We start from the raw sequence: 14,029 nt of genomic DNA on the forward strand, positions 1-14,029 counted from the left end.
ATTTACAGCACTATACACTACAGTGTATTAATGTGAGATTTGAATTACCTAGAAAAGTTTTGAGTCTTCTGTGCAAGAACAGGTGTATGTATACTTGGGTGTACACCAGTGATAGGAGTTTAGTAAAGAAATTTCATGAATTTGAGGTGTTAATTGTTTGGATATCAGAAATGTGGTGTCACATAGATATAAGGAATGCAGAATTGGAATTTGGGAAGTACAATGTGTACAGAAAGGATAGACAGGATAGGAAGGGAGAAGGGGTTATGCTATTAGTTAAGAATCATATAAAAAACGTGCAGCCAGTTGATATGGGTGTCAATGCAGTGCACTTCCAGTCAATATCTTTAACCAGATATTGACTGGAACTCGTGGGCTGGTCACTTGCACACTAGCAAGGCTTTTGTGCATTTATTGGATGATTGTTTTCTACAGCAGCAGCAAATTTGGGAGGTAACCAGAGGGAGTAATACTCTTGATCTAATTATCAGTAGTGATTCTTCATGCATTAAGAATCTGCAGATAAAGGAACCACTAGGTGGCAGTGATCACAGTGTGCTGGTGTGGGATTTGCTCAAAGAGGTAACTAATATCAGAGGTAAAGGGAAGGGTTTTTGCTTTTGTAAAGGTGACTGTGGTGGTCTGAGACAGTTTTTAAATTCTATACAGTGGGACCAACTGATGATGTTACCAACAGCAAATTCTAAATGGGAAGCATTTAAAGAATTAATCTTGGAAGTTACTAGGCTTTTCATACCAACTAAGAAATGTTGTTGTTTGGTTTTTAAGAGCATTAGTAACTAAGGCCATATTGCTCCGGGATATGCGGTGGTCATTCCCTGACCTTTCCGCATCCTCCGTATTTGGTGGTGATGGGCTCGAACCCTGGTCTAATCAAGAAGTGCGTGCTATGCACTGCTGCTCCTTCCCACCTGGCTACGGAGACGCCAAGAAATATTGTACAAGGTTTAGGCCTAAATGGATGTCAGATGAACTAATGAGACATGGTAGAGAAGAAAAATGCATGGGATACATATAAATTAACAGGTGACACAGAAGCCTATAGTAGATATAAGCTGGTCTGTAATCAAGCCAAAAAGGAGGTTAGGCAGGCAAAGGCAGATTATGAGAAATCTTTGGCAAAGGATGCAAAGAAAAATAGCAAAGAGTTCTTTACTTGTGTACACTGTAGAAGGAAGGGGATGAATCAGATTGGTCCACCTTATCGATTGTTCAACTGTCCATCAATCGTTCATCAGATAGCTAACAAATTGAATGAGTATTTTGCATCTACATTTACACATAAGGGGTTATTTGTGGGGGGGGGGAAATTCTAGAGGTGTATTAAACTCTGGCAGTGAGGTAAATGATTTTGTAATAACTCAGAGCAAAGTGGAGGAGAAATTGTTCAAGGTAAACATAAGAAACGCACCAGGGTGGATGGAATCTATCCAGTTATATGAAAGGAGGCAGCAAAGGAAGTAAGCAAACCCTTAGCCACAATCATGAGAGCTTCCTTTTTGACTCGGGGGAAGTACCCAGGGACAGGAGATGTGCAAATATGACCCCAATTCATAAAGGAGGATCAAAGGGTGACACAAGTAATTACAGACCTGTTAGTTTAACTTCTGTTCTGTGGAAATTAATGGAGGCACTGGTTAAAGAAGCACTGCAGGATAATCTAGACAAGACTTCAGTTATAGTTTGGACACAGGATGACTGTTAAGGGGAAGTCTTGTCTGACCAATTTGATTATATTATACTATGATGTGGTCGCAAAGGAACTGGAAGGAAAAAAATAATTTTGATATCATATACTTGGATCTTAGGAAAGCTTTTAATATACGGTTGCACATGGAAGACTACTATACAAATTGAAGCAGTATGGCATTAAGGGCAAATTGCTTGTATTTTATTGATGAATGTATATCAGGCTTAATGTCTAAGTTTGCAGACGATGCGAAGGTTGGCAGGGTTGTTAATGACACTAATGACAGTATGCTACTGCAACAGGATCTAGAAAAGTTGAACAGATGGGCTTAGAGGTGGCAACTTAAGTTTAACATTGACAAATGTAAAGTAATACATATGGGTAGCAGTAACCCTAGAGTAATGTATCAACTGTGTGGTACTACAATCACTGAGGTAGAGAATGAAATGGAACTAAAGGTAATTGTGCAGTCAGATATTAAATTTTCTGAGCAGTGTAGATGATCTGCAAAAGCAGCGCATGGTGTCTTGTCAATGATATACAGGAATTTTTTAGCAGGGATAAGGAGGTGATTATCCCCATGTATAAGGCAGTGGTCAGGCCACACCATGAATACTGTACAGGTCTGGAGGCCTCAGTTTAGGAAGGATGTAGACTTGCTAGAACAAGTACAGAGAAGAGCAACAAGATTAGTGAATGGAACTAAGGATTGCTCTTATGAAGAAAGGCTTAAGTTTTGTAAATTACAGTGTCTGGAGACTAGACACTTGCTAGATGATCTGATTGAGGATAAGGATTTCAATGGTTTGAGCAAGCTCAGTGCTGATGGGATTGTTCCTTTTTTCCAGATTAATTGTCTGAGGGACATAAATTCCTATTGAGGAAAGATGGTTGTAGAATTGATGTGCAGAAAGTTGCCTTTAGTCAGTGGGTGGTTGATTGCTGGAACAAACTTCCATCTGCCATTGTAGAAGTTGACAGCTTAAATAAATTCAAAGCAGAACTAAACAAACGTTTGGAGTGAATGGATGGGTGAAATGGGAAATTTTTTTTTTTTTTTTCCGCTGGTGCTGATCAGCTTGCTTTCTTGCTTTCTTAGGCTCTACCTCTACAAAGCAACCTGGTATATCTTCAAATATTTCTTGTCTTCATATTTTCTATTGGTAAATCTTGCAGGTAATTTCATCTGGGTATTACAGAATTTGTTTAAATTGTCATAATCATATTGCGAGAGCATCCCAAAATATTTGCCTTCGAATTTTTTTGCTTTGAAATCAAAATAACTAAATTGTTATTGATTTTTTTTTAAATTTTCAAATAATTTGTATGTATTATCATATTCAGCAGGTATATATGTTTTTCTTGATATTTTGTTAGAATTTTCATCCTACCAATCCATATTGCCAAGGTGTTCAAGGTGTACTTGAGGCATATTCACAAGCACTTACAAGAGTGCAGCTCTATGGCCCTACCAATTTTGCTCCTGTTATTAATCATGTGGCAAGGTAAATAGCTTCTTTATTTTTTTGTTTAAATAGAAACATCCTAGTTAGTAACTATGAATTTAGACTAAGAAGTAAAGATAGTTTTCATTTGCAGGAGCAAAAAGATTTTTTTATGGAAATATTTTATATCATTACATGTAAATATAACTTTGATGAAATAGATTATGTTGTGTGTTACATGTGCTGTTTTTGCAAAGCTAACTCTATCAGAACGTGATATGGCTATAGGGATGTGTGTTTGTTACAGAGTATGCGGAGGTTAAGACAAACTCAGCATTGTGATGAGATTATGAGGGCTTGAAGAATAGGGATGATGCCCTCAAAGGATTAAGAAGGAGGTTCCCATCAAGTACTCAGCCACCCAGCCAACTTATACAAGTTGGCACCAATGATATTAAGAATAGCAGATCTGAGGATTTAATTAACAAGTACAGAGCAATGTTGAAAAAGTGTCTGCAATCCTGCCCAGACACAACAAGAGAGATATGTGATAAGAGCCTTGTCAATCAGTTCAGCCCCGAAGAGACTTGTACGTGGGGTAGAATTTTTCTCAGCGTGGTGCGTGCTCATTAACAGGAGAGCTCATTAACTGTCAATCAGTTCGGCCCCGAAGAGACTTGTACATGGGGTAGAATTTTTCTCAGCGTGGTGCGTGCTCATTAACAGGAGAGACTGTTTCTACAGAGATGGGATACACTTAAATAGAAGAGGTGCAAGAATATTTGCTAATGCTATTGGGGCAGTGTTAGGTTGGTCAGTAAAACTGCCTGGGAGGATACACAGACTGATAGATTAACAGTAGCAGCCAGAGGCGAAAGTGATTCTCACACTACTATTAGAGATTGCAGCAGCCTGGAAGGGAAGATGTCAGGGATTTCAAGACCTGATAGGGTGGTCCTCATAGAACAAGCAAATACATGGGTTGTGTTACTAAAAGTAAAAATAAGAGTAACAGTTGCAGGTATACTTGTATTTTTACTAATACTAGAAGCATAGTAAATAAATTTGATGAATTTGAAGTACTGATCAACTGTAGACATTGTGGGTATCAGAGACGTGGTGTCATTCAGATAGGGGATTCAGAATTTTAATATGGGGTACAATGTGTACAGAAAGGACAGAGTGTTTCTTGTCAAGCAGCTCTAGAAGTCTCCTCCAACTTTGCATTTGTAAACATTGTGGTGCATTTATTGTGTAGTCTGCATCACATAGTGCTGAGTTATGTTGGTCTGTTGTTACTCCGGCCACTTTGCCTAGAGGCATTGTGGAACATCACAGTCCCCTAGTTTCCCTAGCACCATGGAGAGATGGACCGGGGAGTAGGGAATGAAAGGTTGCTGGCAGTGGGGAAGCTATTCAGGGGGCCTCTAGTAAAAAAAAAAAAAAAAAAACCAACTCAGGTAGTTTTTATAGGAAAAGAAGCACAGGGATGATAGGAAAACGTCCACCAGAAAATAGAAGTTAAAGGGACACAGAGGGGTATCCCTATATAGAAACCCATCCTCCTCAGGTGGAGACTGTTAAGAGCAGATGAGGAGGAGAGGAACAGATAAAGATGTATGATAGGAGGAAGTTAACGAGGACTCCCCTGTGGAAGGAGCCCATCATCCACAGGAAGGGCTGTTAAGAGCAGGAAAATATTTGTGGCAGTAGAGTCCACCAGGTGAAAAGGTTGGGATGTGAGATGGAGAAGGAAGACAGGGATTAAAGTCATAAGGACAGGGCACCTATGTGGGAAAGGAGATTGCACTGTGGTGTGCAATGCTTCCCACACCAGCCAGTGTCAGCAAATCCCACATCATGCCTCAGATGAGGGGAACACGATGTCAGCAGTACAGCAGGGGTCTCCTGATAGGTTGTCCCCACTTCAGTCTAATTTGGGGGGCCTGTTAAAACAACACATACACACATACTTGCACTCTACATGCACTCAGCTAATTGCACACCTGTCATACTTACATTTATACAATTATCCTTTTTAATATATATATATATGTATGTATTTAGGGGAAGCTTTAAAAACTGCATATAACACAACTCTCTCTCACACATTTACCTTATTACTTTCATCATCATACAGATAGACAGATGGCGGCACCTCCGTAGCCAGGTGGGAAGGAACAGCAGTGCGTAGCACACGCTTCTTGATTAGACCGGGGTTCGAGCCCGTCACCACCAAATACGGAGGATGCGGAAAGGTCAGGGAATAACCACCGCATATTCCCGGAGCAATATGGCCTTAGTTGCTAATGCTCCTAAAAACCAAACAAACAGATAGACAGACAGGACAGTCTGTGGATGCAGGTACCACCTAAATATAATAACTATCATAACAATTTTTTTTTTTTTAATACTAATCATAAACCATCATTCGGCCACCACATGGTTTACACAATTGACCTAATATTCACTGACGTTTATACAACTTAACCTGCAAGAACAGCTAATTTAAATTTTTCACACACACACACACACACACACACACACACACACACACACACACACACACACACACACACACACACACATTCTGGATATAACAGTTAACATGTATAGGACATTCTCATTTATTCCCGATTTTCACACACTTATCCTACTCAATACAGTACCCTGAATAGGACAGCACACACTTTTTTTTTTTTTTACAGGTTAAGTGCAGTCATTTCTCACCCAGCACAAGACACACTGACATATACACATATTTACTCTTACATTTGAATACATACTAATGCATGCACAAAAACACAGATATTATCACATTTAGACCTACTTGTGCTCATATACTTACACTCATGTGTTCACTTATAATTTGTATACTCAAGATAATAATAGTGACAGATAACATATATTTTTATGGTTAGACATACAAAATACTTATAGACACATACAACTATGTATAAGTATAGTGCAAAAGCATCAATAATACATAGCCAAATCTGAATTAACAGAATGTTAGCAAAACAGCACTGTTTTAAGTTATATCTCATATTGTGAATACCTTCACAACGAGTTGCCATGATATTGCACTACTTCGAATAAGTAACGCTTCACCTGAGGAGAAGACTAATGTTACTTATTCTCAGATGGATACCACCACCCAGACGGGTGGTGGTATCCATCTGATATGGATCCATCTGATGGTGGTGGTAAAGCCCTATTAGCTAAAATGTGGCATAGAGTCCTGGGGAAACCAAGAGGGTGGTTTGGGGGAAGCTAGGGTTACCCGAGGCAGGAACTTCATAGTGATTTCCCCTTCAGGTGTCTGTTCCCATCTACTCTGCCATTGCTGGTAGAGTGTGGTCGTTATTCCTTTTTCTTTCTTCTTTAATATCAGTCTCAAGGTTTGTGGTACTCCCTAAAATGTTAGTTGGGATTAACTTTGAGTCTATAGTTGAGTCCTCTTTTAATTATTTCTTAGTCCAGTGGCAGTACTCCCTGCTAGGAGCTGCAGAGCAGGCGTACTGACAGTGCTGCATGCCTTCGTGGTGGTTAAGAGTGTAATCTTTTGTATGGAATCTAATTTTCTTTTGTTCTTATCTATAGTACGCCTGCACCACATATAACTGGGAGGAAGATTGCCTTATAAATAAGAGCAAGTGTCTTCCTTTTTAAACACCAGTCAGCACAGCTGATCCTAACAATCATTCCAGAATAATTCCTGACTGTTTTCCCCAAGTGCATAAGATGGCGATAGAAAGTTAACCTATTGTCAAATATTATACCTAGATCTTTCATTTCTGTTACTAGTGCTTTTATTTTACCTGCTGCTATTGTAATCTGTGGATGTCTGTTCAAGTTACCTTTTTACAGAATTTATTTGGTTTTACTGCTGGATATTGCTAATTTGTGTATACTTGCCCATTGCTGGAGAGTATTGATTACTAAATTGACATGCTGTTCTAAAACAGCCCGGGTGTTGGCCTTGACAATCAAGACAAGGTCATTAGCGAAGGCGACCCTGTTAGTTGGTCCAATATCTGTCCCCAGGAATTCATCCAGTTCCAGAAACAGGGACCCAGCACTAGAACTCTGGGGCATCCTTTTGTCATTTGTCTGGTGGTGCACTAATATCTGGTTTTGACTGAGACTTGTCTATACCTGAGATAGTCTTGTATAAGCTGGTATAGATTTTGTGGTATTCCAGCACATTGCAATCTGCAAAGTATGCTGGGCCACCACAATGCATTGAAGACTCCTGCAAAATCAATGGTATGGGCAGTATATATTTTTCCCTCTGCTGTATGTGCTGTTTTGACTAGATAGTCCTTGGCATCCTCTGTGGAGCATCCCTGTTTAAATCCAAACTGTTTGTCTGATTGTAAATTGGCATTGAGGTAGTAAGTCTGTAACCTGAATAGTATTAGCCTCTCCATTACCTTGCCCAAAACTGTCAACAATGGTAATCTTATGTTAGCCTGTTTCCAAGAGGTGGAGAAGATACCCTTTTGTAAACAGTTATTGTACAGTTGCAATATGTGGTGCAGATAGCTTTTGGCCAGTTCTTTTACCATTTCTATTTCAATGAGATCGTTACTTGGACATTTATTGTTTTTGCTCTGTAGTCGAGTGGTAAGGAGCAGGAGTGCAGTAGCATATGCTCTTTGAGTAAACTAGAGTTTAAGCTCCTGACTGTTAAATACAGTTGTAAATAGCACATTTACAGTTGTAAATAGCACATTTTATGTTATCATTTTTAATATCAGTCGCTGTCTTTTCTCCTCTTATCAGTATTATCATTAAAAAAAAAAAAAAAGGTGCTCTTCATTTCTTATCCTTCAATGTATGCATTTACAACTGAGCATGACTCTGAAAAGACACTTAATTAAAGCCATTATCATTTTATGAAATTCTTTTTTTAGGAAAAATCTCTGTACTGCATAAATAAAATACAGCCATAAAAAAAAACAATCAAATTATTGCGGGATCTTGAATTAATGAGGTTTTTCTGTATATTTAAAATATACATTTTATGTACTATATTTTATGTTTTCTCTGTGTGATTTCCTATAATTTTCAAATTTGAAATTATCCGTGCAGTATAGCATTAATTTAGATGAACACAGTAAAGTGCTTGCTCCTGTTCAGTGATTTTTATTATTTATTTATTTTTTGAAGTTTCATTTGGCATTATGTCCTGTATTTTCTTATCTTGTCATGTTTTTGTCCTATCCTATCCTTTCCTATATCTTTGAATACTACATCCTATTTTTCAGCAGCACTTTTTCTTGTTTTTAATTTAAAAAAAAAACTTTATTATTTTTTAACCAAATGTAAGAAGCACTAATTAATATATTTTAAAGTGCAGAGCTTCATAAAAATCTTAATTATTCACTTCTTCACCACTTACTATTCATATATAGCAATTATAACCCTGTTTTACCCATCAAGGACTCATTAGGGTGAACATTGAATCTATGGCCCCAAACACCAAAAGTATTGGACTGCGTGATTTCATGTTTATATTTTAAGATAAAATATCAAGATTCTACTAAAAATTGTTAATTAGTCAAAAAAATTTTATTTTATTTTATTTTATTATTGATTTATTTATTGAAAGTTTAGTAATCATTGATATATACTTTTAGGTTTGCAGCTAGTTATCAAGATGGAAATCATTATTTTATCCTTCTTATTATTACTGATGGCATTATATCTGACATGCCAATTACTAAAGAAGCTATTGTATGTGCTGCAGTTCTTCCTATGTCAATAATTATTGTAGGTGTTGGAAAAGCTGATTTTACAGGTAAGAATATATGATATGTGAATAAGCGTGTATTTATTCACATATCTAATTTAAAGAAATTTGCATAATATCACTTTTCTGTGGTTTGATTTTTTCTTTTTTGTTTGATTGTGCTAAGCACAATCAAACAAGTGTTTGCTCTGTTGCAGAATATGCCTTATGAACTTTCTTCTGCAGTATCTAGATTTTGTGTATCTTCTGCTCTTCTTAAAAAATCAGTAATCTGGGTTTGTAAAATCAGTTTGTAAAATCTTAAAAAATCAGTAATCTGCTTTTGCTTGATAGATCTTTGTAAATTTCATGGTATGGAGTTACGCCTTTTTGAAGTTCCCTTTTGAACTTTGTTTTCCTTTCAGTCAAAAGATCTGCATTCAAAAAATGAGATTCTAATTGCTCGGCTAAGTTTATGCTTTCCTGACTGAGTTTATACTTTTTTTTTTTTTTTTTTTTTTTTAAGGAGCATTAGCAACTAAGGCCATATTGCTCCGGGGATATGCGGTGGTCATTCCTTGACCTTTCCGCATCCTCCATATTTGGTGGCGCACGGGCTCGAACCCCGGTCTAATCAAGACTTTATATGTAACTAAGTATAATTCGCATACACAATTAACTTAATGTTGGCCAGTAGCCAACTTTGTAAACAGTGCACTTAATGTCATCTGATATCTTCTGAGTAATCTCAAAGTTTTAGTAATAGTATTCTCGCCATATAGTGCAAGGAAGCCACAGGCTTTTGCTGCATTGGCAAAAAAAAACACAAAAACCCAAGTAGATAAGAAAACACAAATTATAAGCTTCTCTTCTTACAGGTAAGTATCCAGTAAACCTTTGAATTTATTCAAACTGTCAACCTCAAATACCTGCAAGGACAACTTGTTCCAGCAATCAATGACTTGTAGGCTAAAAGAAAACTTCCTACAATCTAATCGTAACCTCAACTCCTGTCATTTGAATTTATGACCCCTAGTTCTGGAATTCTTTATAACAGTGAGAATTCCACCTTCATTTATTTTACAAATCCCTCTCAGAGCCTTATAAACCTCAGTCAGGTCATATCCGAGGTGCCTGGTTGCTAAGCTATGTAGCCTGCATAATCGGAGTCTTTCCTCATACAGTCTTCTTTCTGCCAATCTCACCATTTGAGTTGCTTGTCTCTTGACCCTTTCAAGAAGCTCAATGTCTTTTTTTCAGATGAGATCTCCATATTTGAACACAGCATTCCAAATGTGGTCGTACAATTGCCTTATGCAGTGGGATTATGACCTCTCATCTCTACAGGATAGCATTCAATAAATCATCAAGTGTATAATTTATTTTGGGGTTGCTGTTCCTCAAGTGTAAGACCTTCATTTTGCTTCATTAAAACATAGCCTACACTTCTCTGACCATCTTTGAAACCTGTTCAAGTGGTGCCCCTGAGAGAGAGAGAGAGAGAGAGAGAGAGAGAGAGAGAGAGAGAGAGAGAGAGAGACAAAAGTAAAAGGGAATCACCAAGAAGAGAAGAATGATGATATCCAGCTCAGGACCCTGGGTGTGCCAAGCCCGTACTCACCAGATGTAAGCCCCTGTGGTAGATAATGTACTTTCATTTAATTTTCTTCCTCTTCATTGCTGCTAAGCACAATCAAACAAGTGTTTTCTCTGTTGCAGAATATACCTTATGAACTTTCTTCTGCAGTATCTAGATTTTGTGTATCTTCTGCTCTTCTTAAAAAATCAGTAATCTGGGTTTGTTTGCTTTTGCTTGATAGATCTTTGTAAATTTCATGGTATGGAGTTAAGCCTTTTTGAAGTTCCCTTTTGAACTTTGTTTTCCTTTCAGTCAAAAGATCTGCATTCAAAAAATGAGATTCTAATTGCTCAGCTAAGTTTATGCTTTCCTGAATGCTTTTTAGTGTAAAATTTGGAACTTCAGAATTTTTACCTGTGCTATCATCCTCTGAATTGATTTGTTTTACCTCCAATGCCATTTCCACCAAATCCACTTTACCAGCCTCTTTTTCTACCAGTAATTCTTGAACTCCTTCATTAGTTATATCATTAAAACCTTCCTCTCCTACCTATTTAGCAAGTTCTGCTATCACACTAATTCTGTTGCCTGCCCAGTTCAACCATATTTTCTGAATGAACTGACTGGCCATACACTGTAAACACGTATTTAACATTGACGGTTTTACTTCTTTGAGTGATAAAGGTATGATTCCGATACAGTCCACAATTGCAAAATGTTTCCATGCCTCTATCACTTCAATAGATTCAGAATAAATTTTTTCCAAAATCCATTGTAATGATTTTCTGATGTAATGCCTTGATTTAATGGCTGAATTAAAGATGTTGTATTAGGTGGTAGGAACATTACTTCAATGTTTGGATGACTTAAATTTTTTGAATGGCCTGGTGGATTATCCAATAGTAATAAAACTTTGAAATCTAGATTTTTCTACTTTAAATTGTTTCCCACAGTTGGCACAAAACAATTTAGAAAACATTCTTTAAATAAATCGGCAGTTACCCAAGCTTTTTTATTTGCTTTCCAGTATAACTGTAATGCGATTTTATTTTCAGCTTTCATTGCACGAGGATTAGAGGATCTATAAACTAGCACAAGTTTTATCATGTAATGTCCTGAACTGCACATAAGTAATGTTACACAATCTTTTGATGGCTTAAAACCTGGTGCAGTTTTCTCTCTTTTTTTTTTTTTTTTTTTTAATGTTCCGTTGGGCATATTTTCCACCAAATACCTTTCCGTATTTGTTGGTCACGGGCTCGAACCCCTGTCTAATCAAGAAGCATTTGCTACGCACTGCTACTCTTGCCCGCCTGGCTACAGAGGCGCCACTAGAGAAATAAAGGCTCTTTTGAGAGGTGCTTTTTTTTTTTTTTTTTTCCTTTTTTTTTTTCCTCAGCCATAATTTAGGGCTGGAATTTAATTCACAGCTAATCATTCCAATATGGTTCTTAAGAACAAAGTTTAGTAATACATACTTGGAAAAATTTATAAATGATCAATTAAAAACCATAATAACCTACAAAAACTTTAAATGTCATGAATTGCATGCATCGAAGTCACAATTTTTATGGTCTCAAACAAGCGCAAGTTCAAATAGCACACAGGGTTTTCTCAGCAAAATAAAATATAGGCATATTCCAATAACTTTTTGGAAATAAAATATGGAGATTTCCCAATAAGTGAATCAAGTGTGGGGATTCACAAAAAAGAATAGAAATGTTGAATAATTACATCCAAAAAAATAGCGGGGGTTTCCCCTCGCAAAAGCTAAAAAATTCTGTGCTATGCAAGGTTTGCCGCAGTTCTCTAATCGTGTTGTGCGAGGATTGCTGCAATTTATAAGTTGTGTTAGAGTGAAATCATGTTGTAGAAGTACCGTGCTATACGGGAGTTGCCTGTCAAGGAATTAATCATGGAAGCTACTAGACTTTTCATACCTATTAAGAAATAATGTTCAAGGTTTAGGCCTAAATAGTTGTTAAATGAACTAATGAGACTCATGGCAGAGAAGAAAAATGCATGGATGCATATAAATTATCAGGCGACACAGAAGCCTTTGGTAGATATAAGCTAGTCTGTAATCAAGTCACAATAGAGATTAGGCAAGTGAAGGTAGATTATGAGAAATATTTGGCAAAGGATGCTAAGAAAAACAGCAAGGATTTCTTTATTTATATAAACTCTAAAAGGAAGGGGATGAATCAGATTGGTCCACTTGATATCGATGGTTTGACTGTTGATGATCCTGCTCAGATAGCAAACAAACTGAATGAGTATTTTGTATCTACATTCACACATGAGGAGTTATTAAGGAAAGAAAATGCCAGAAGTTTATCAAATTGTAACAGGGTGCTTAATGATTTTGTAATCATTGAGAGCAAAGTGGAGGAGGAATTGTTGAAGTTAAACATAAGAAAGGCACCTGGGGTGGATGGGATCTATCCAGTTATATTAAAGGAGGCAGCAAAGGAAGTAAGCAAACCCTTAGCCATAATTATGAGAGCTTCCTTGGACTCAGGGGAAATCCCTACGGATTGGAGATGTGCAAATGTATCCCCAATTCACAAAGGGGGATCAAAGAGTGACACAAGTAATTACAGACCAGTTAGTTTAACTTCTGTTTTGGGTAAAATAATGATAATGGAGTTACTGGTTAAAGATGCATTGCAGGATCATCTAGACAAGACTGCAGCAATAAGAAGGAAACAAAACTTGATGCAAACATGTTTCTCTCTCACATCAGCCATCACGACAATTGCAAACTATCCGAAACACACCGCCAAAGAACTGCGCATAAATATTCAATGACTCTATCCAGCCCAATACCACATGGCACATTGATTCTTGAAAGGGTGCATGAAGTGTTACCTAGCGCCACAAGTCCATACTAGACGTAGTTCCTGTGCAACATTCAGATTTCAGGAACTTTTTGGGTAGAACGTCTTATATCCTTTCTAGGTATTAAGATTATACAAACTTACATAAAGCTCCCAATTTGTTATTGATATTACTTGCTGCCAATTTTGAAAAGCACAGCTTTTTTGACTTAGTTTTGATTTTCAAATATCTAAACTTAAAGTTTTAAATGCATATTAAATTCTGCTGGTTTATTTTTAGCAATGGAAGAACTGGATGGTGATAATCTAAGAATCTCTTCTCGTGGCAGGATGGCTCAGAGAGATATTGTTCAAGTAAGAATCAACTGTTTTATATGAAAACATATTTGAGTATTTTACTGGTTCTCCCCCCCCCCCAAAAAAAAAAAACTTTAGGTATGATATTATTTGTACATGAAACCTTTTATAGCATTCACTAAAATTTACATAAATTGTGCAATGCAATGCAGGATAAGACAAAATTCATTTTAACTTATTCAGGCAAGCACATTGCAAAGGAACAACCAACACATAATTTGGGCAATATTTGGCGTGTAAACATCATGATCATGTGGAAGCAAGTACCAAAAGAAATGTAAAATATTGTTAATGTTTTTTATAACATTAGCATTAGTTGATGCATACGATGCAAGAAAGCAAGCTTCCTCCCATTTCACC

At 37.0% G+C, this 14,029-nt stretch overlaps 1 protein-coding gene across 1 annotated transcript in view; it reads left to right on the forward strand.

Annotated features, from left to right (window-relative positions):
- LOC150076225 (copine-8-like) overlaps nt 1–14,029 on the forward strand; it is a 324,722-nt gene that overhangs the window by 296,345 nt on the left and 14,348 nt on the right. Inside the window, exons 15-17 of the mRNA XM_090387972.1 lie at nt 3,089–3,216; nt 8,802–8,962; nt 13,593–13,666. Coding sequence (XP_090244098.1) covers nt 3,089–3,216; nt 8,802–8,962; nt 13,593–13,666 — 363 coding nt within the window. The remainder of the gene's footprint in view (nt 1–3,088; nt 3,217–8,801; nt 8,963–13,592; nt 13,667–14,029) is intronic.

The sequence above is a fragment of the Mastigoproctus giganteus genome, chromosome 13 (genome assembly GCF_048544385.1).
Source record: "Mastigoproctus giganteus isolate SK-2022 chromosome 13, ASM4854438v1, whole genome shotgun sequence".
Taxonomy (NCBI): Eukaryota; Metazoa; Arthropoda; class Arachnida; order Uropygi; family Thelyphonidae; genus Mastigoproctus; species Mastigoproctus giganteus.